At 39.3% G+C, this 23,087-nt stretch overlaps 4 protein-coding genes across 5 annotated transcripts in view; 1 reads left to right on the top strand and 3 right to left on the bottom strand.

Annotated features, from left to right (window-relative positions):
- Positions 1-23,087, bottom strand: part of LOC141440447 (doublesex- and mab-3-related transcription factor A2-like) — a 251,496-nt gene that overhangs the window by 133,314 nt on the left and 95,095 nt on the right. The gene's annotated exons all lie outside the window — the stretch shown is intronic.
- Positions 1-23,087, top strand: part of spz6 (Spaetzle domain-containing protein 6) — a 49,454-nt gene that overhangs the window by 22,384 nt on the left and 3,983 nt on the right. Inside the window, exons 2-7 of one of the 2 annotated variants that reach the window (XM_074104965.1) lie at positions 1,722-1,867; positions 2,705-2,860; positions 3,746-3,904; positions 4,916-4,975; positions 5,029-5,100; positions 17,436-17,550. In XM_074104965.1, coding sequence (XP_073961066.1) covers positions 1,722-1,867; positions 2,705-2,860; positions 3,746-3,904; positions 4,916-4,975; positions 5,029-5,100; positions 17,436-17,550 — 708 coding nt within the window. Of the gene's footprint in view, positions 1-1,721; positions 1,868-2,704; positions 2,861-3,745; positions 3,905-4,915; positions 5,101-17,435; positions 17,551-23,087 lie in introns of both variants that reach the window. The other variant, XM_074104964.1, reaches the window with a different exon arrangement.
- On the bottom strand, positions 5,997-11,900 carry LOC141440453 (nicotinamide riboside kinase 2). Its single transcript, XM_074104971.1, has 4 exons — positions 11,786-11,900; positions 9,782-10,153; positions 8,223-8,349; positions 5,997-7,847 (listed from the first exon to the last, which is right to left on the bottom strand). Exons 1-4 carry the CDS (start codon positions 11,800-11,802, stop codon positions 7,743-7,745), a joined length of 621 nt encoding a protein of 206 aa, XP_073961072.1. The 5' UTR covers positions 11,803-11,900; the 3' UTR covers positions 5,997-7,742.
- LOC141440455 (uncharacterized) lies at positions 12,463-17,005 on the bottom strand. The gene is made up of 5 exons (XM_074104973.1): positions 16,841-17,005; positions 16,704-16,757; positions 16,231-16,373; positions 13,923-14,059; positions 12,463-12,548 (listed from the first exon to the last, which is right to left on the bottom strand). Exons 1-4 carry the CDS (start codon positions 16,887-16,889, stop codon positions 13,937-13,939), a joined length of 369 nt encoding a protein of 122 aa, XP_073961074.1. The 5' UTR covers positions 16,890-17,005; the 3' UTR covers positions 12,463-12,548; positions 13,923-13,936.

Here is a 23,087-nt window from a genome sequence, read left to right on the forward strand (position 1 = left end):
CATTCATCGTCCGTTGTCATTAGTTTACAGTCAACGACCAAAGTGGGCTAATGCGGTTATAATCAATAGTCACTGTGAGAAATTATTTTTACCGCTTTAAAATTCACACAAATATCAAAGAACAGTGTACAGTGTACCCGTAGATAAAGTAAGGCCAAGGAAACTGAATCACCTGCCAGGGTGGAACCTATGAGCTTCTTTTTTTATTTTAATAAAATATGGCATTAGAGGACAAAAAATTTTTCATGTCTCCTGTTCGGAAAGTTTAATTTTCATGGGTAGATAGCCGGGTGGAAAATTGCGTTTTCATTTCTAGGGTGGAAAGTATAATTTATTAATTTTTCGATTAGCCATAATTGAGTTACGTCAGTGACACTTTTTTTTCACGTTTCGGCATGGCCATCTAGATGCACGTCTTAACTTGACCAAGGATATACAACACTGGAGGTTGAACGCCGATCATCCGTTTGAAACAAGAAATTAGATCTTTATTAGGTCACGAACATATTCCATCTCTTCCTTTAGTTATGTTAAGAAAGAGATGGAAGTCATTCGTGAAATGTATATAAATAAGTAATAAATGTCAAACTTCTGCGTTCGGCGTTCAACCTCCAGTTGTGTATATAAGCTCCTTGGTCGTGACCAACTCGTTTTTTTTTATAGTCGGCCGTGGCAAGTGGCCAGTCGAAAAGGTACCGTAGGAGCTTGGATATAAGTAAATTCAATTTATATTTATGCTCATTTTTTGTAGTATTTTACTTTCTTCACAGTCGAAATGAAAAGTAGAGTGTCTAACTCGGGTAAAATTACCCATTTCCCCTCGAACTATTGACGCTCTCACTTCGCTCGAGCGCCAGAAATATCTCGGGTGAAATGGGTTACTTTCCACCCTTGGTTATCAATGTACTAATTTACTCTAAATACTACATCAATTGTTGTTAATTGATAATTGATTAAGTAACATTCTTTACCTTTGTGCATACATTCACAGCGCTGTGTTTATTCCTCAATAAAGTATATTAGCATTAAAAATTACCGTGCTTATGGCGAATTTGTACATACCTATTATAGGATCGCTGGCACACCGAAAGACCGAAACCGGTGATTATCGTTGTTAGTCCAACATTAAAATAAAGTTAGTGCAACGGTAGCGTTAAATTGCGCTGCAAACTTTAAGCCCGAGAACAGTTAGTGATGCTAATCTCAGCGAGGCACGCCCTCTGTTGTTGAGGTGTAACACTGCCCCAGTTTCGGAACTAGTCCGCTAGGGCTATCAACCGATCTAGGAACCCTAGCTTAAGTAGGTGGCCACAGAGCAGGTGGTTTTGTGGTTCTATTCAACGGGAGCCGGTTAGAATAATAAACTAATAAATATATTGTTAGATATAGGCGGGAGATGAACAGAGTTACCAGAGAAAAAAGTCTGATGGTTGGGTCATTTCATTAATCCTAAGGTAATTTATAATTTGGACGACCGGGTGGCCAAGTGGTTTAGAACCTGACTACGAAGCTTGAGGTCCCGGGTTCGAATCCTGGCCGGGGCAGATATTTGTATGTATATTTTTATGAATAGTACGAATGATTGTTCTCGGGTCTTAGATGTTTAATATGTATTTAAGTATGCTTATCAGTGGCGTAGTGTCCACAGTACTTTGCTTAGTTTGGGAGTAGGTCAATCGGTGTCAAGTGTCCTATATAAATGCTATATCTCCCTTTCGCAGGCGCTGCTGTTGCTGGCGCCGCTGGCGCTGCCCGAGCCGACGTCGCCGGCGCCGGACGCCGCGCCCGCGCAGCCGCGGGCTGACGACGACGAGCCGCCCGAGGGGTACTACGCGTTTGTCGAGTCGCCCAATGCTACGCCACCCAGGTACAAGGCGCCATCTAGTAGTGGATACTGTAGTTAGCCTAAACGCCATCTTAGCGGTTATTTTAAAGACAGCTTGGTAGGCTATGGAATGGAATATTATTAGTTTACGGTACCACCTTATATTACACCCATAGTCTGACAATTAAGTTTTCATATTTGTTTTTGTATAGTGTGAGAGAAAGAGAGAAACATTTATTCACACATATCCAATACACAAAAAACGATATTATGAGGTAAGAATAAATAAAAAGAACATCGAATAGTATAAATTGGACTCGCTCATTGCATTAGTTACCTATCCCTACCCCCTTATCGCCACACCATCTGGGTAGGCGGCGCCATCTAGTAGCGCGTACTGTATTTACCCCTTATCGCCGCACCATTCAGGTAGGTGGCGCTATCTTGTGGCTACTCTAGTAAACTCGAAAGCAAACATTCGTATTTTTCGTAAAAATATCTGTCCCGATCGAGGATCAAAACCGGACCTCAAGTTTCGTAGTCAGAGGGCCTACTCCGAAATTTGAAAATCGAAGTTCGTATCGTACCGTTTCTCTCACTCTCATATTAAATAGTATAAGCATCAGAGGTACGGAACGACACGAACTTCGATTTTTTCTATCCAGTCGTCAAAATGTTTTGTTGGGGAACTGCATGCACTACAGTTGTATACTTAAGTCAACACACGTAAAAAGAGCTCTGAGTAGTGGAGAGGATACGTTTGCGCATCTGTCAACTAACAAGCCAATGGCGTATTTTACTCACTGCGCAGGTATGTTGCCAGGAGCTCTTTTTACGTGCGTTAAATTGGTTTATACTGAAGTAAAGTGGTTGTTCCAGAGTCCGTCCGCCGCCGTACCGGCAGGTGGCGGCGGAGTGTCCGTCGGCGGCGGCGCGCGCGCACGTGTCGGCGCACAACCTGTGCGGGGACCTTAACCGCGGCCTCATCCCCAGGAACCCCATGGGGCAGAACCCCAACGGGGAGCCATACCCCTTGTGAGTACACATTTTTAACATCCGACACAAAAAGAGGGGTTTTATATATTATAAGTTTGACCAAACCAAACCGCTGCTTAAAAAACGGCGACGGCACGGAATCGCAGTGACGTGCCGTAAACGTCAGGACTTTACCGAACAAAAGTCTTGTCGTTTACGGCCCGTCACTGCGATTCCGCACCGTTTGCGTATTTTAACCAAGCGTGTAGCTAGCTACAAAAGCATGAAAAAAAACTCAGGGAATCGAGCCCGGCCATTTTGAAAAATAAAACTTACGTTAAGTATTTCTATTTGAATATTGATAGTGTAGGTCATAAGCAATAAATGTTACTATGAAATACGATATCTAGAATGAATAAAATGCATTGTATTAGTACATATTTTTTTATAATTTTTATTTTTCAAAACGTCCGGGTATGAATGAAGTTGTTCTTGTTAGGTACTAAAAGCGATGACAATGGTTCCTAAGAACAGATCTTCTAGTATGTCTTATAGCTTCAGACTTTCCCATGCTGACTGACCAATCTAAATGAACCAGTGTAAGCACATTTTATCATATAAACAGCCTCCGCTTCACATGCCATGTGTCGGCTCGTGTATGGGTGGAGTGATGCCAGGGAATTGAAAATGCGAGAGGTCTGATTTCTTCGGTGTATATTTGGAAAGTAATTATAATAAAAATTGTTCCCTAAAAGTTGGTTTACATAAGCGCCCTCTGTTAGCTCCCTAAAGAACTACTTGGTTTATTGATTTGCTACAAACAATCGATGACAGTTCTTTAATTCATCAATAAGCCACGTAATTTGCGTATCATTGTGTAGATGGCGCTGTCAGGCACAGTTAAATGTCTGACGGAACAGTATGAGTGCAAAACTGTTGTTGCAGCGAGCTGCTCCGCAACCACACGCTGCGGTTCCTGTCGCGCACGCTGCCCGTGTTGCGCGCCGACGACACGTTGCCACGCGTCGCGCACGTGTCACACGCGAACCCACCACACGCGCAACACGCGACCCACGCACACCTCGCGCAGCAAGACACCAACAGGTATTAACTATCATACTACCCGATAGGGGGTTTTGTGACAAACAATCGCTAGATGGCGCCTTTGAGTAATAGATTAGAATAGAATAGAATATAAATGTTTATCCCCTTTTTCACAACAATACATTAGTAGGTACCTACTTAATACAATTTTAAACAAATCATAAAAAATAAAAATAAAAAGAAGTTTTTGTGAAATCGCGAGGCGGTCCCAACAGCATAGTGCTCCCGTGTAGGCCAACACTATTGTATTACTTGAGATTCGCTCATCTTCTTTACTCCTTTAACCTTTTCGCCGCCACCTCAAATACAAAAGACATCACCCATACGCCTAGATTCTATATTACAATGTCTAAAATTGAACCTTAACACAATTAAACGAAGGTTGCTTTTGCATTGAAGTAATGGACGTATATGGTCGTTCGTGGAACCTGCGGTGCGTTTACACCATAAACTTAATATTTACTATACGTTATACGTTACGTTTATGGTTTACACTATGTATGAGTTGTTGGCGGCGAAAAGGCTAAGTCCTCACTTTACTAATATTACAAATGAGAAAATAACTCTTGTAACTAAATAGGTTCTACTGCTGGGCACAGGCTTTTTCTCAGAACAGGGTGTTCACTGTAAATCCTAAAAAAAATACCTAACTTTTCGCTAACCACATTTCTTAATTTCCCTGACCAATCATGTACATTTCAAAGCAGGTTAAGTATATGATTTTTTTTTTACTGCCCGTGGTACTAAGATAGACTCGATTATGGGAATTCACTGCACACCGAACGTGCTCACTTTTTCGTTGGGCTACTACGAAACTCGAAACTCGAAGTTCGTATCGTACCATCCCTCTCACTTTCGTACTATACAGTATAAGTGTCAGAGGGACCGCACGACACGAACTTCGAGTTTCGAGTTTGGAACGACTGGTGTCAAAATATTGAGCTAAGTTTTGGGAAGCAGGGCATGTGCAGTTGTTTGAAAGGGAAAGCTAAACTGCGCAATAATTTTCAGCTTGGAGGAGCGCATGAAGCGGTCCGTGTCGGAGGCGCTGTCCGGCGCCGTGCCGGACGGGCGGGGCGGGGCGCCGTGCCGGACGGGCGGGGCGCCGTGCCGGACGGGCCAAGCGCCGCGTTGGAGGCCGAGCACCGCTCCGAGGCGCCAAGAGAGAGCCGCAAGTTCTGCGACGGCGGCGGCGTGTGAGTACCCACCCAGTACCACCACCACGGGCACGTGTCTGAATATCGAAAATTGAAATATCGACAGTTAAAATACCTCGACCCTAACATACTTTCGAAATTTTGCCCGTCGACTTTTTAACTTTAGATCAGCCTTTAGATATATTAATTTTCGATATTCAGATACGTCCCCTTGCACACATATTATTTTAGTGCTGTGCGAACATACTATTAACACCCGACGCCACGCCATCCAACGCGTGTCAGTACTAATCAGCTCCATTATGGTTAGTGCAGTAAAGGGTAAGGTAAGCCGAACTTGAGCATCCACTTGTATCTACAGTTTCGTCGTGTGCCCCAATTTCACATGCTCGTTTTCAATTCTTTCCATTTGGCATCATCATCATCATGTCAGCCGAAAGACGTCCACTGCTGGACATAGGCCTCCCCCAAGGCTCTCCACTCAGACCGGTCTTGTGCTTTCCGCATCCACCGCGATCTTAACCAAGTCGTCGCTCCATCTTGTTGGAGGCCTACCGACAGCTCGTCTCCCGGTCCGCGGACGCCATTCGAGAACCTTCTGACCCCATCGGCCATCAGTCCTGCGAGCAATGTGCCATGTGCAATGTGTGCCGTCCATTTGGCATAGTGATTCATTTAAAAACTGCATTTTCTTCGGAATTATTATTATACTAAGCTAACCTAACCTAACCTAGAGAATTCAGTTTTTTTTGATAAAAAATTACATTCTACGTAGAAAAAATAATCTAGAAAAAGTAGCTCAGTTCGTATTTTATAGCAAATGAAATTATGACAAATGAAATCATGGGAATGAGGGTTTTCACAAAGGTGAAATATCCGTGAAAACCCTCCTTAGTCTCGTGGAGACGACTCGCCTTCACACAAATAAAAATGCGTTTTCAAATAATTAAGTTTAATTTAAACGACCATATTCTACATTATAACGTTTTAATAAATCTTAGAACTAGAACGAAAATTTAACCAACAGACTTCCGAATCACCATACTGACACTGTCGTTCATGTAATTCATGAACCAACACTTAATCACTTAGAAATACATTCTTATTTAAAAAATAATTAATAAAGACTCTATTTGCTAGTGCTTTTATAATAATCAAAATATGTTTTTAGTAAATTTCTTAGGCCTAAAACATTCGTCACAAAAAGCGTCTTTAGACAAAATCATACATACGACCCAACGCGGCAGCGATTCTGCGAACCCAACAGGGCCTAAATACATCGGCTGACATAAAAATTGTTTATCGGAATATTCTTTCGCCTAATGATTTGTAGTCATAATGGTCACTCTTCCTAAACTTTATCTTCATTTATAACATTTAATTATAACTACAAATGGTTAGTCGAAAAATATTTTATTGACTCAGGCGTTATGTCGCGGTCCTTAAGGTCGCGGGTGACCATCGTAATAGTTACAGTTCATTAGCCGAAAAATATTCGGATAAACAATTTTATGTGAACCAATATGGACCCCAATTTGCGCGTGGACCATTTTGAGAGTACGACAAGAAAAGAGTAGAAAATGTGGGCTATCGTTTTTTGTCTTTCTAGATGGCGCCACTGTTGCGTGAGGTTTTAAAGTGTGGCTTTCGAAGTCTGTTATTACGGGCGTGAAAACAAAGTTTAGATTAAAATCATATTTAATACACATTAAAACTGTACCATAAAAATATCAAGCAACCACAGTGTTGCGTAGTCCCGTTTTGTTCGGAAAAAAGGGTGGACAAAAGTTTCTGAAAGACAAAACTGTCTCATAACAACATACATTCATTGCCCCGTAACGCATAATTGCCATAATTAATTTCAGGTATTGCAAAATATTCATAATATTATTCTAATTATGAATAAACCCGCGTAGCTCACCCAAAAACTATGAGATTTGACATTTCGGAGACCTCACGCTACACTAGCGCCTCTAGTGGCGCGAATTCATACGCGATAGCCCTCATTGGGCACATTGCGCCGCAAGTTGCCGCGTAAAGCAACTAAAGGTTAGGTGAGCCGTGTGGTCATAGGCTGTCTGCCAGTACCAGAGATGTGCGTGGATGTGTTACTACCCTTCCGTCAGCTCGCTCAGCGTAGGTTTTGTGGAAACAGCTCGGCGGAGCGAGGATGGGGAAATGAAGCGATGCTATTGGTTCATGCAGCCTTAGCGCCGTCTCTCTCGAGCGACACCCTGAAGAGGGACGATATGCTAGCTAAGACCGCGCAGCTAACCGCATAGTGCTTTCTCTTCCCCTTCACTTACCCCCTGTTTCACCATATTGATTAATTTGAACTAAAGGATAAATGTGATGCCGTCTCGTTTGTTTTGTTCGAATAGACGGAGACGGCATCACATTTATCCGTCAGTTCAAATTAATCAATGGATGGTGAAACAGCCCCTTGGAGTTTCATTCGCATATGGACCTCAATTTGTGCGTGGACTATTTTGAGAGTGCGATATGAAGAAGCAATTCCGCGGCGACGTAATACGGCGGTTAAGCAAGTCCGCTTGAAGCGAGTCGCGAGGTTTTAGTGCCCCGTCCCTTTCTGAAGCGATACTCTGAAGAGAGACGATATACGATACTCTCGAGGCTGGCAACCGCGGCGACATGATGCATGGCGGCAGGTGGGGTGCAGGTCACGCGGCGGGCTGGGCCCCTCGGGCCGCGAGGTCGGCCAGCACGAGCTCCAGAGTGTCGGGCCGCGTGCCTTCTATCATGTTGACGCGGGGGTCCCTCTCCATCTGAAACATAATAAGAGTATTCTGAAAGCTTTTCGGAAGGAATTTCGAACGCGCATTCCTAGGTTGGTAAGAAGTATATTTTTGATGTCAAATTTAATTATAACAGGCAATCAATGAAGCACTAGTAGTAAATGAGCAATATAATAGGCATTACATATTTTTAAATCTACGGCGTTGAGTCTTGAGCGCAGCGAGAGATTCAAAGTACGCTGTCTAAAACTTTATGTAAAATATATATTTTTCTGCTGAGACTACACTATCTTTCTTTATAATAATATGCACCTCTATAAATCGGTATTTTGTATTTATTACGTTATAATTAGTTAACGTAATTTGTTCCAAATAGTTTCGATTGTGAGAAGTAGTCTAGTTTACCTCAGCGCGGTACCTGAGGTGTTCGGGCCACACGCACTTGTCGAAGTAGTCGGGCACGTCGGGCGGCGAGTACACCCGCAGCGCGCGCCGCACTGCGCACTCGCCGTACTCCAGGATGAAGTAGTACCTGACAACGACGCCATCTTACTTTACGAGTATAGCCCGTGTGATCGGTTTTGACAACTATCGCTGTATGGAAATTTCTCTTGCCTTGAATAAATTTAAAAAACCTGGCCGAGCGAGTGCCGAACACGACCAGAGGCGTATTGCTTAACGTTTCTGACGCTCGCAATCGCACAGTTTTTGTATGAGAAATCTGTCATTTGATTGTGATCGCGAGCGTTAATAACGTTAGGCGATACGGCCTCAGGATAGTGTTCCGCAGCCATTACAAAAACGTCAAGTAATATTTTGTATATGGAATTCTCCAAGTAGGTATATTTTATAAATTAAGCTGTTATTTGCTTTTTCACCAGCTCAAAAAGCCTGAGTTTCTCCTTGAACATCCATTTTTCCCCTAATGAATGGAAAAGGTTTTTGAAATTCGAACTTTGAAATTAGCAAAAAATAATCAACGAGTTCACAAACAAGGTTTTTCATCGCATTGTTGAAGCAACATTTAAATATGTTAATTAATGTGTTATTTTATTATTTAACCCTTCAAGGTAGAGGCGGTTTAGCGACCACATGCATTGACTTGGAAATTCAACCTTAGGCACTTGTCCCACCGCCGACGATGAGCGATAAGCGAGTAGAGCGAGTAACTAGAAACGAGTGGGCGAGCAGCGAGAAGCGAGTGTAGTTTTGTCGCTCGGCTGTAAGCGAGTGTTCGCGTGCGACGGGCGATTACTCGCTCCACTCGACTCGCTCGTGCGGGGCGGCCGCCAAGCTGACATCGCTGAGCGAGAATCTATAGCTCAGCGAGTTTTATAGCTCTTGTCGCTGCGACAAAAGATGTAAGAGCGAGTTCTCGCCGACAGTGTGAACAGCCAGCGATCAACTATTAATATATGTGTCTCCAGGATCTTTACTCAGACGTTTCTGGACAAAAAATACGTAGACAATTTTTCTCGCTGGCGGTAGACAACTGTATTGTATTAGTTTAGCTTAACATTTTGTCAGGCTAATTCGTAGCGCTTTTGCGCTGTGGAGCAAACTCGATTAAGACGGTATCCGGGTCGATTAAATTTAATTTAAGACGTTATTTCTCCGGGTCATCGTTTATTTAAAACAGTCGATAGCTATGTTTCCTCGGCGGTGAGTTTCGATCACTTTTAAAACCATCCTTTGTCAGGTATGTATTCGTTAGCTGCTTTTGATCTGTTAGCATGCTCCAACAAATGAGGTCTTATTAAGGGTTAAGAAAAAATTGTTAATTTGATAGACGTTATTTACTCCCATCATGAATTTTTCAAAACACAACCACATCTTAGTCGACATTTCTCATTAAATTTTATTTGTTTGGTGATCAAAATTTTAAAATTACAAGATCCTAGTAATTAATGAATGAACTTACAATAACTTGACTTTCGTATAAACAAATTAAACAAACAACCCACCTGAGATCGCACAGCTCCATGAACGGCTTGTAATTGAGCACAGTAAAGCCCTCCGCTATCAAAATCTTCTTCCCTCTCACTTCCAGCTTGTTCTCCCGCTCTAGCGACTTGCCGTGCGAGCGATCCTCTCCCGCCATCGTAGCCAACACATCGCTATACATCGCCTTCATGTCCAGGGCTGACAGGATGTCATAGTTATTGTGTTGTACGGGCAGGCCCTCGCAGCGGACGTGATGCGGGCTGTCGTCCGGGAAGAAGTACTGGTCCTGGTGGAACACGTAGGCCGGCGTGAGGGCGCGCACCAGACGGTTGGCCAGCGTGGTCTTGCCGCCGCAGGTCACGCCTGATATGCCGATCACGAGCCACTCGTTCCTGTTCAATACAACATTGCTTTTGAACTTGAGGGTAGATTTGGGATACCTATAGAGATAGAACTGTTCCATCCCTTTAGTCCCGAGAAGATTCCCGATTCAAAACTGGCAACGTAACGGTAATTCTTTAGTCCCATCTCGAAGCCAAATTTGATAGCCAGCTTCGAAATGTGAAAAATATTCCCGATTCGAAGGCACTTTGCTGACTCTGAGGCTAGGAATATGGTGTATACTAGGGTGGAGAGTCTATGTATGAAGACCTCTAAAAACCTGCATATGGACTAGTTTTTTACATAAATATTTTTCTTTGACATATGTTTTAGCCTCCTTAACCTGTTTTACCTAACCTTACCTCGAAGATTTTGATTCTTGTATGAAAACTTTGTAATTTCACATAAAAATAAATGAATATTTTTTATGCTGAAAAGTGACGAGACATCAGCTTCAATCAAAAACTGTATCAATACGTACAGTTTCGTGTTACAAGTCACATAAACATACTTAAATGAAAATTGGTGGTAGTGGTACATTTGGCAGTCAATTTAATTTATAATTTTGGTACATTTAGTGCGTTACAAAGGCGTTTTACTTAAATTAAGGTACATTTTGAACAAGATGACAACATAATTTTAGATAAAAACACAATATTTTTTATTTTACAAAATTTAACAGAACAGTTTTTTTTTTCATTCTTTAAATGACAGTAGAGGGCTCAAAGTAGGCTTAAATATATTTAATTTTTATTTTTCTCATAAACCTTTGAACAAATCGCAATTTTTTAGCACTATATTCAGCATCGAAATTCAAAAAAAAAAAAACGAACTCCACCCTACTGTATTTTACGCTATCGTTTTTTACTAACAAGAAAACAGTACCGGGACAAACCCTCAAACGAACAAACTGTTCAACAGTCTTTTTAGACCGTTTCGGCATTTTGAAAAATAACAACAAACCTACGAGCAAAAAAATGCAATCAGAAATGAATAATAACAAATACAATGCTGCAATGGAGACTCAACTCGTATACAAGGCAGACTCTCAGCGGCAGAAATCTTGCAAGTTTTGTGTTATTGAATAATGCACCGCGGCAATTGCCGAATTTGCCGATAATGTTGTGTCACGTCACTACTCTGTTCCGTTTCACACATTGCGTCATTTAGAAAAATAAATATTTTTCTATCGTATTCGATGGAGACTATTTAATGGACACTGATATTGCTATATATATTTAAAATGTACAGTTTTAAATTTTTATGATTATTTTGCTTCAAACTAGAAATTATTTTTAAAAAATATTTTGCGAACATAGTATGCGTAATTCGGAAAATTTTCAAGTGTCACAGAACTCATCATAGGTGAAAAATACAATAATTTGCAAGATTGTTCGTCAGTCAGAAAGAGGACTCCAAGTGTTGAATAAATTATATTTTAAAATTCAAATAAGACTTTCAGTTCGATAGCGCAACATTTAAACCAATAAATAATGTTATTGCCACTTTTAGCACTAGGTAGGTACAAGCAAAAGTATCGATAGTTTGCGTAACAGTAGGAGGGACTCTAGTTACGTCTGTTTGGCGTCTGTCATTTGAATCAAGTTGGAACAAATAGAATATAGTGTCTCGTATGCTGATACCTGTTTTTGATCTCCATGGTACTAGTGCATAGCCGTGCCCAGAGCGTCAGCCTTAGAGGTGGGGTCGCAGTGTGCGCGGCCGTTAGAGGTGGGGCCGCAGTTGGTACAGCGTGTACCCCATGAGCCCCCCCACGAAGCAGAGGCCCCAGGCGCCGCACAACACCAGGAACCACTGCGGGTCGCCCACCCAGCTGTGGACGAGGACCTCTGAAAAACGTTATCCGTTTTAGACAGACTGACCTTGGAATGGCTAAATAATTTAGATTTACTTTCTCGACGGTACAGTCAAGCTCAAGCATGTTATCTACCCACAGAGTCTTGCTTCGGCCGTTTGCCGGAAAGCCGGGAGACTTCTCTCCATGTCCCGTCCTGCCCGTTAGGCTCTATGGGTCGTTCGGGTCGGTCTTTTTTTGTTGATTTCCATTTGTTTCTCCCTTGACCGATCCTAGTCCTTCTATTTACAATTCGCTTAGGGATTTCACGATTGAGGATTATCTGACGTATGATTTTACTCAGAACCAAGGGCTGCCTTTCTTTGCCTCCAATGGAAGGGCGGATCGGAGATCTTTTAGACGTCTAGTATGGCTGTGGACGGCACCTGTTGGGCGGGACCCTTGTTCGGTGACTGACCTTTGTCAATGAAGGGGTAGGAGTTGATCCAGAGCAGCAGTAGCACGAAGCCGGCGCCCGCGCCGCCCGCCGCCGCCGCGCCCCGCGACGCGTCGCTAGCCATCCATCCCCCCCTCCCCCCCACACACCACGCCTGCGACACAACCACCATCATCGTACATACCAGCCGATAACAGAGTTCTTAAGGTCACAGCTCATTATAGAGCCCCCCGGCACCTGACCCCCCACCGGCTCGCCTTGAAGTATAAACGATCCGGTGGGTGACGACTGGTTAAATAATTTCCTCAAAATCGTCTTTTCCTAGAAATTAAATTTCCAGTCGCACGTTTTCCTGTTCTTGATTTACACCAAAAATGTATTTATTCCTAACATGATTTTTCCATTCGTAGATTTTTCTAAATGCTTTGTTTCCCAATTTTAATCGACATAGAAACATAGGTTTAGGTTATGTTAAGTTTGCTACAACTACAAAAAAGTAAGATCTCCACGTGAGCGGATTTCCGTCGACACTCTGTCGACACTGTTTCTGTGTTGATTAAAAAAACGCGATTTTAAAAATAACATTCAGTAAAAAAGCATATTGGGAAAAAGAGCATTTAGGAAAATCTGCGAATGGAAAAATCATGTTGTTGTTGTAACTCTTTATTGTACATAAAACATATGAAAATAAAAATTAACAAGAGAGAGATGTACAAAGGCGAACTTATCCCTTAAAGGGATCTCTTCCAGTTAACCTTTGAACGATTGAAAGGACAACAGAAACAAGAGTAGACACTACAATGGAAAGATAAAAGGATCAAAAAATTTAAATGTTAGGAATTTTGCCGGAAACGTCTGGTGTAAATCGAGAATACCAAAATGTGCGACTGGATTTTTAGCTCCTAGGAAAAGACGATTTTGGGGAAATGATCTAACCAGTCCCAGTGACGCTACGGAGTTGATCTGTAGTGAGCGCATGCCCACACAAATCCATATAAACAACACTGACTGCTGTGTGCCGGGTGCCGGGTGCCGGGTGGCTCTAATGAGCTGTGACCTTTATTGCCTAACAAACCACAATCACAATCGTTTTTTACTAATTCCTTCTGTCACACGGTATGAGATGAGGGTAGAAAAAGATGTTGAATGCGATCGCGTTCGCTTGCGCGTCTGACAATACGGACACAGGGCTTCTTTCATATGAAACTAGTTTCATCTGTGGTCGTTGATACCCAATTTGCAAATTCACCTTTTTAAAAAATCTTGTTACCTATTCATTTAAGTATGATTTATGCGTTGCCTGGTGCTCGTAAGACAAGCTTTGCTTACTTTGTGGCTAGATCATCATCATATTAGCCGTAGGACGTCCACTGTTGGACATAGGCCTCCCCCATAATATAGAATCCCCATTGAACCAGATCAATAGTATCAATATTGTGCTATGACATTTTTATTTCATAAACAAATTCCCTTTTGCGTGCACTTAAATCTCAAAGTATTAATTGACAAGAAACACAAAAGTACATACCCTACGGGCCCCGCTTAGCTGTCTGGTTCGGGCCGCGCTTCTGGTTCGTCGTCAGGGAACAGGATAGATTTCTCCTCAACCTTCTTGGAGGCAGTCTTCTGCGAGACTGGCTTGCCGGCGGCGCAGCGAGCGACGATCTGCAATACAACAATAATAGAATTTACCTGAGGGCATAACACATGTCTTTTTTCCCGAGACGTTTATGTTTACCCAAGCCGTAGGCGAGGGTTGATAGCTAAGTCGAGGGTAAAATAGATTTTATGAAACATGTATTCATTCTAATTTTTGCTTCCTTTAGCACGGGATCGGAATAAAATCCTAAAATTTCAATAACTACGATAAAAAAAAACATAAAATGACATCCACAATGTAATTTTTGGGGATTCCCATGAGAACTTACTAAATTTCCGGGGAATTTCAAATCAATCCGGAACTAATTGGATCACCTGCGAATCAGTCTAGTGTGTTACATCCTTTTTTTCCACAAACCCATAACCACGGGTCGTAATCGATTCCAATGCCACCGACGTCACAGATAAAACTTAATCATTAGTATAGCTTAGACCAATAAAGTTGTAAAATGAGACGTGTTATCATTTCGTGCGCGCGCGGCGTCCGCTATATCGCGATTATACCTTGCTAACTGGGGCACTCTTGTAAATTTTACACTCGGCCATTAATTAAATCTTTGACACCACTAATTTTATCTGACATATTTTAACAAATGAGTTAATGCATCATTTATACTGTTAGTATTATTAATCTCTGGGCGACCGACCTCCGCTCGGGCTAAGACTAGGTACCAAGCGTCAGAGGCGTCTTTACCTATAGTGCAGGGTGTGCGTTGCACACGGGCGAAGCGGTGTTAGGGGCGCCGGCCGCGGCACTTTGTACCTATTCCATTTTGGCCGCGCGCTTCCTAGATTGTGCTAAAGTAATAATTGCACACCGGCGCTACACGGGCTAAAGACGCCGCTGCCAAGCGTTTTCCCAGAGATAAGACCAAGCTAGATGGATTTTTCATCCCCGAAAACCCCTACATACCAAATTTCATCAAAATCGTTGGAGCCGTTTCCGAGATCTCTGAAATATACATATATATAATTATATTGCTCGTTTAAAGGTATTAGATTTATTTATTTCTTAAATCCAAAAACCGACTGGAATTGTGGGTGTGGCCAGGAGGGTAACGGGTAAAAGAGAAAAGATAGTGTGAGAGCCTGGGAGGATACAGGATTGTTTTTGTCTCAGAAAATAGCATAGTTCTAGCAGGATAGTGATAATTTATCACTGATAAGATAAACAAATTCTTCATAGACATAGCTGGCAACAGCTATAATATAGTTATGGAATAAAAATAAGGCAGCTATAGGTTATTACATGAAGGTTATAGATGTTACGAGATCCCCAATCTGATGCAATTAAATTGGCCATAAAATTGTTAAATGATAAAGTGGGAGCACCAACCAACATGTATTGTGTAGCCTTGAGTGTGCTCTTTAGCAATGATTTTGCAGTTTTATATGAATGACGATAAGGCAGCAATTTATTTGCAATGATAACCAATTACCAGTCATCTGTGGGCTACTGTATTAGTCATCGAGAGTTACTTATTGCACAACCATCCACAGCTCAGTTATAACAGAGGTTATTTTGTTTAAAAAAAATTCACAAGAGATATTCAAATTAAATAAATGATGGAATGACAGACATATGATTATTTCTCAAAAAGTTGTCCCGTCAAGAAATTGACAAGAAATCAATTTTGTCAAGATATTATTAACCCTAAGGATGGGATCATAAAACATAAACTATTATAAAACATCCAAAATTTCTTGGCATCAGGAAAACGTCACAAAAGATTATCTGACTTTTTATCACTTTTGCCACTTTTACTTTTGTATATGTTTAAAAACAATATTACTTATTTTTTGTGGTGAAATAGCTTCATGTTTTTTTTTTAATAAGTGTACAACTGAAAAATTGAAAAATGGACACTGTATACACCATCACAGACACTGAACCTGTATGTTGTCATAGCAATCTGATCTGATATGCTTATGCAATTGTCAACATAATCGTTGATTGCTGTTTTAGCAAGGTGTATTTTGGCAATATTGACATAAAGATGTTACACACATGAGGACACTGTATGGTTTGTATAATCTTGATTTTGGGGCAGGAACCAACAGGAAACAGTGTTATGAGCTCTGACAGCTCTGATTTTTATGATGGCAATGTAGGTAGACCGCAATAAAGACATTTTGATTTTTAGCATCTGTACAGTGAACAGACTCTGTGTACTCACCTTTTTAGTGATATTGGGATCTGTAGTGTGCTGTGACAGCGCCAACAGCTTTCGAATGTTGTCAGTTACTTCGTCTGTGCGTGAATGCTTCTCAGGCTGCTTTTGTTTGCGTTTGTTCTTCAACGGACGTCCAATCTCTGAAACTGTCATTCATGGTCAATTTTTAATAACTGCAATTTCTTCGTTGAAACAGCAGCACTGTTCAGTTTTTGTGCTAGTATTTGATTATTTAATTTACTTTAGGAATGATAGGAAATCATACAATTTTAATAGTTAATCAATTAGAAATATGAAGATAACCATGAAATTCACACTTGTAGCGCAGCGAATTATCCAAGCGTAGAATTATGGGCGTATAATTAACGTAAATACCGCGACGCCTCACCCTAATCGCCGCGGTCGCTGATCGCCGACTGAAGTAGATTGTCACGCCTGTACTGTGACGCAACCGGTGAAAAAATTATTACACGAACCTTGACCTAACGACGAACGCGACTTCGCCTTCTTGCCTCGTCCACGAACGCTCTCTGCACACAAAATAAAACCATAACAAAACACACGTGATCATCGAGAGTTTATTCACTCAATGAAGGATACAAACACGGCTCACCTTCCGGATCGACAAGTTCGAGGGCCTGGCGCACTAGAGCTGAAGACATTGTAGATTGTTAACATGAATTGACGACATTTATTTGGTGTTTGATCACTAAAATTCTAACCTAAAACCTCGATTTCGCGACGACGCGAATTAACATCTACGAAACGTCAAATCGTGACGTAAAACGTCAAAAATGCGTTTTGTTACCGCAAAGTACATCTCGCTTGTTTATTATTTGGGTACCCAAAATATTATAAGCTTCTTTGATTGTGACAAACAAACGGAATCCTACCATAATATTCCTAGTTAGTGCCATCCACGAAGACGCCTGATTTTGTCAAAATTAGCCATTAATGGCATTGTAACATTGTAATAAGAACCACGTCACGCGTCATCGTGAATGACTCTACCTATACTAACGCTACGCTGGCCGTCTGTCTCTCTGTCTGTCCAAAACTGGAGAGGGAGAGCAATAATAGATATACAGCTATAAGTTGTGCGTAATGTATTATTCTATTTATATTGCCACTATTACAACAAATAATAAAATTACAATTAATCATTCAGGGTTTTTACACTTATTTAATTAATAATCTGTCTGTTGCAGATTTTGCATGCTGTACCGCGCCATCAACGGCGAGAGCAGCTCTGCCGGCGTCGAGCGGCGCGAGGACCCCGGGCCCGCGCCGCATGCGTCCGCGCAGACCGCGCAGCGTTATGAGGTACCATGCAGATTACTAAACAATATATTGTACCTATTGTATTGTATTGTATTGTAATCTCTTTATTATAGTCATACTTGTTAGAGACAAAATGCTGCACTTCGTGAAGAAAGCAAGCCGCTTTGCACAGTGATAGTACAGACTAAACTGAGTGATTTGACTCGCAGCAGCGGAAGTTTCACCCTTAGGAACAGAGATGGCGCCACTTCTTTAAAAAATATTTCAAAAAATTCTACAAGCTAAAGTAATAGACCGATTTCAATGTTTAATATCTCAAATGAGAGCCTATTGTATACGTTACTTATAAAACATACAAAAAAATATTTACAAAAAACTTTTGTCAAAAAACGCCATCTTAAGTTTTTTTTCTTACCTGATTTGTAGTTTTACTTGATTGCTTAAAAAAACTGTATGCAACATTAATAGTTTAATGCATATACATATTACTGAGTACATAACGAGTATTTAAAAAAAAACCGACACCGATACCTATCATATTTAACGAAATATGAAAGTTTAAATGTGAGCACAAATTTCGTTAAAAAAAAACAATAAATTCTACAAGCTAAACTAATAAACCGATTTCAATGTTTAATATCCCAAATTAAGCTCATAACCATCATTATTAAGAAAAAATATAAAAAAAATATTTACTGAAAAATTTTGGCAAAAAACACCATCTTAAGTTTTTTTTCTTACCTGATTGGTATTTTTACTTGATTGCTTAAAAAAACTGTATCCAACATAAATGGTTTAATGCATATACATATTACTGAGTACATAACAAGTATTTAAAAAAAAAATCGACACCGATACCTATCATATTTCATGAAATATGAAAGTTTAAATGTGAGCACAAATTTCGTTAAAAAAAAATCAATAAATTCTACAAGCTAAACTAATAAACCGATTTAAATTTTTAATGTCCTAAAGTAAAGCTCATAAAATTCATTATGTAGAAAAAAAAAAAAAAATATTTACTGAAAACTTTTGGCAAAAAACGCCATCTAAAGTTTTTATTTCTTACCTGATTGGTAGTTTTTACTTGATTGCTTAAAAACATTGTATGTTGTATGCAACATGAATGGTTTAATGCATACTTATATATATTTCTGAGTAAATAACAAGTATTATAAAAAAAAAACCCGACACCGATACCCTTCATACTTCACAAAATATTTAAGTTTAATTGTGCACGCTTTTCTTACAAATAAATTTTAACGAAATCTTCAAGTGAAACTAGTACTCTGCTTGTAATGTTTAATGTTATATGAAAAGAAGAACGAAATTACCTAATTTATTAAAAAAAAAGTTTTTCCTGGTGTTACGAAAAATATAATTACTTTAAAATTAGTAATTATTAAGACAAAAAATAAAAACTATACCGTTTCCGGCATAGTTGGTTCTGAGATGTAATATATATTGCTTAGTAGTTGGCGAATTTATTTAAAAATTAGCTTTTTATCTGATAGGTAGGACTACAGCTTATAAATATGTCACATTTGAAATAAAAGACTATGAACATCAATGTTTATCAAATATTTAAATTAAAACCTATAAGTCCTCTTCGGGTTCATCGGCAGATGTAGAACTGAAAAGGAAAAGTCGTTTTGAAGTACTTGTGCTATTCCAATACTACAAAATCACAGATCTTTTAGACACGGACTGTGTTGCTGTAATTACTGTTGAATTATTTTTGTGCCTAGTTGATTACCATTAGATCTAAAATTTTGTGCCTACCTGTGGAAATCAGTGGTCAGCATACAAAATAACCCTGCATTGAATATTATAAGTATTAACTTACTTTTGATTTGTACAGCCACCTTTGCAGGATTTACACTGGGCAGTGCATGGTAAGCTGAACCGACGACACCCACAACGCATGGTATCGCAGCCAGATTTGCAGCCACAATGGTCCAAGAGGCTTAATTGCGACCAAATCGATGTAACTGCCGACAATTCTGGAGTCCTTCTCTTTTGCCTTAGTCCATCCCCAAGAAGATGGACATGGTATGGACATGCTCTCTATAAACATACACTGCGTGCAGCTTACCAAGCGGGCCAAATATGGAGAAACGCTCTGAAACCAGAAGTTTCCGTACCATGTCCATCTTCTTGGGGATGGACTAAGGCAAAAGAGAGTTGGCAAAAGAAAGTAAGCCTCTTGGACCATTAAGTATTGTGGCTGCAAATCTGGCTGCGATACCATGCGTCGTGGGTGTCGTCGGGTCAGCTTACCATGCACTGCCCAGTGTAAATCCTGCAAAGGTGGCTGTACAAATCAAAGGTAAGTTAATATAATATTCAATGCAGGGTTATTTTGTATGCTGACCACTGATTTCCACAGGTAGGCACAAAATTTTAGATCTAATGGTAATCAACTAGTCACAAAAATAATTCAACAGTAATTACAGCAACACAGTCTGTGTCTAAAAGATCTATGATTTTGTAGTCTGGAATAGCACAAGTACTTCAAAACGACTTTTCCTTTTCAGTTCTACATCTGCCGATGAACTCGAAGAGGACTTATAGGTTTTAATTTAAATATTTGATAAACATTGATGTTCATAGTCTTTTATTTCAAATGTGACATATCTATAAGCTGTTGTCCGATGTAGCTGTAAGTCCTACCTATCAGATAAAAAGCTAATTTTTAAATAAATTCACCAACTACTAAGCAATATATATTACATCTCAGAACCAACTATGCCAGAAACGGTATAGTTTTTATTTTTGTCTTAATAATTACTAATTTTAAAGTAATTATATTTTTTCGTAACACCAGAAAAAAACTTTTTTTTTAATAAATTAGGTAATTTCGTTCTTCTTTTCATTTTCCATTAAACATTAAAATCAGAGTACTAGTTTCACTTGAAGATTTCGTTAAAATTTATTTGTAAGAAAAGCGTGCACAATTAAACTTAAATAATTCGTGAAGTATGAAGGGTATCGGTGTCGGGTTTTTTTTATAATACTTGTTATTTACTCAGAAATATATATAAGTATGCATTAAACCATTCATGTTGCATACAACATACAATGTTTTAAGCAATCAAGTAAAAACTACCAATCAGGTAAGAAATAAAAACTTAAGATGGCGTTTTTGCCAAAAGTTTTCAGTAAATATTTTTTTAATATTTTTTTCTACATAATGAATTTTATGAGCTTTACTTTGGGATATTAAACATTTAAATCGGTTAATTAGTTTAGCTTGTAGAATTTATTGATTTTTTTTAACGAAATTTGTGCTCACATTTAAACTTTCATATTTCGTGAAATATGATAGGTATCGGTGTCGAATTTTTTTTTAAATACTTGTTATGTACTCAGTAATATGTATATGCATTAAACCATTTATGTTGGATACAGTTTTTTTAAGCAATCAAGTAAAAACTACCAATCAGGTAAGAAAAAAAAACTTAAGATGGTGTTTTTTACCAAAAGTTTTTAGTAAATTTTTTTTTATATTTTTTTCTTAATAATTAATGTTATTAGCTTAATTTTGGAATATTAAACATTGAAATCGGTTTATAAGTTTAGCTTGTAGAATTTTTTGAAATATTTTTTAAAGAAATTTGTGCTCACATTTAAACTTTCATATTTCGTTAAATATGATAGGTATCGGTGTCGAATTTTTTTTTAAATACTCGTTATGTACTCAGTAATATGTATATGCATTAAACCATTCATGTTGCATACAGTTTTTTTAAGCAATCAAGTAAAAACTACAAATCAGGTAAGAAAAAAAAACTTAAGATGGCGTTTTTTGACAAAAGTTTTTTGTAAATATTTTTTTGTATTTTTTTATAAGTAACGTATACAATAGGCTCTCATTTGAGATATTAAACATTGAAATCGGTTTATTACTTTAGCTTGTAGAATTTTTGAAATATTTTTAAAGAAGTGGCGCCATCTCTGTTCCTAAGGGGTGAAACTTCGCTGCTGCGAGTCAAATCACTCAGTTTAGTCTGTACTATCACTGTGCAAAGCGGCTTGCTTTCTTCACGAAGTGCAGCATCGGCCAAAAAAAATGGCCTTTAAGGCGCGCTTATAGAAGAATTTTCGGTATTTGAGGGGGTGAAGCAGACGACGCGGCGGAGGCGAATGCGGGGCGTCCAGCGCAACGCCTCGCGCGTCTGTCACGCAGCCCGTTGACGGCCTTATTCTGTTCGTATCCGTATTCTGGTTAATGTGAGTTCCGGATTTTTCGTTAAAATTATAATTACACAATTTTCGTTAAGAAATTCTTCGTTTAATGTAAATAGTCTTGGTAATAAAGAAATAATTTATGCCTCTTCATGCCCACAGTTTAATTTGTAATGTAGGTAATGGATAGACATTAAGACTGAATAGGTAGACAGACGAAATAAAAATACATAGGTAAATCAATACAAATAAAAAAAAACAATTTTATTTTAATCTGAAAATCTAGATTACAAGCTAGGCAAATCTATACATATAATAAAACAGTAAAGAAAAAGTTGTCTGTTCACTTTTAACAAATCAAATCGTTTATTCATTAAATAGGCCGCAATGGGCACTTTTACACGTCATTTTTTAAACTACCAGCGCTTTCGGAAAGACCATCATTGCCAGGAAAAATGCGCAGCAAGAAACTTGGCAGAGAGTCACTTTTTCAAAATGTAATACTTTAAAACTACAGTATACAACCCTTACCCAACCATACAGTCAAAAAAATGAATGTAGGAACCATGTTCTTAGTACCCATAACACAAGCTTTGCTAAGCTTACTTTGGACTAGGTCAATAGGTGTGAAATTTCCGTGATATTTATTTTATTTTATTTATTTTATGTTCTAAGAAACATGTGCGAGCTGTAGCCAAAGATAAAAAATATGTCTTAGCGCACAGAACAACTTTGACAGATATAAAGATTATGAGTATGCGTAAAGAGTTATTGCATCAATACAAAAATACAAGTCAAAACACCAGAAACCAGAAGCAATAAGAGGTTGCATGAAAAAACATTTTTTGCAACTCACACGTAGCTGTTTTCCACGACTTGGCCTCACTAATTCGCGGAGGAGCAAGACAGATATTCCATTTTTTCATTTTTTTTTTTTCAATAAGAGGTTTTAGAAACGAAGTTAAAAACTCCGAAGTTCAGAACTACATCAGAACTGCGTAAGAACTGCACTCCGATTGCCTAAAATGGCAGTCCTCTGACAGTCGGGTGCAGTGCTGATGCAGTTGCACTAACTGCGCAATAACTCCCATTTTGCAGCCGGATTCCAGTTGGAGTGCATGTTTTTGACAATAATTTACTAGTGCAACCAAATGCGACCATCTTATTTTATTAAAATAATTTATGTTAAATAACTTGGCTGAATGCAAGATATTAACCTTTGCCTGCAATTAAATGAGAAAATTGAAACTGTTGTGTCACTATCAGAAATGTCAGTGAATCTGCCAAAGGATCAAGCAAGGCTACTACGAAACTTAAGTTCGTGTCGTGCGGTCCCTCTGACACTTATACTATTTAATACGAGAGCGAGAGGGACGGTACGATACGAACTT

The sequence above is a fragment of the Choristoneura fumiferana genome, chromosome 22, assembly GCF_025370935.1.
Source record: "Choristoneura fumiferana chromosome 22, NRCan_CFum_1, whole genome shotgun sequence".
NCBI classification, from domain to species: domain Eukaryota; kingdom Metazoa; phylum Arthropoda; class Insecta; order Lepidoptera; family Tortricidae; genus Choristoneura; species Choristoneura fumiferana.

Excerpts from the sequence above, each read along its gene's own strand:
- LOC141440453 (XM_074104971.1), bottom strand. Across the intron at positions 8,350-9,781 it reads ATGGAGCTGTGCGATCTCAG|GTACTACTTCATCCTGGAGT; the intron begins GTGGGTTGTTTG and ends CGTCGTTGTCAG. Across the intron at positions 7,848-8,222 it reads ACCTCAGGTACCGCGCTGAG|ATGGAGAGGGACCCCCGCGT; the intron begins GTAAACTAGACT and ends ATTATGTTTCAG.
- LOC141440455 (XM_074104973.1), bottom strand. The coding sequence starts at position 16,889 with ATGTCTTCAGCTCTAGTGCGCCAGGCCCTCGAACTTGTCGATCCGGAA. Across the intron at positions 16,758-16,840 it reads CGAACTTGTCGATCCGGAAG|AGAGCGTTCGTGGACGAGGC; the intron begins GTGAGCCGTGTT and ends TTTTGTGTGCAG. Across the intron at positions 14,060-16,230 it reads ATCCCAATATCACTAAAAAG|ATCGTCGCTCGCTGCGCCGC; the intron begins GTGAGTACACAG and ends GTTGTATTGCAG.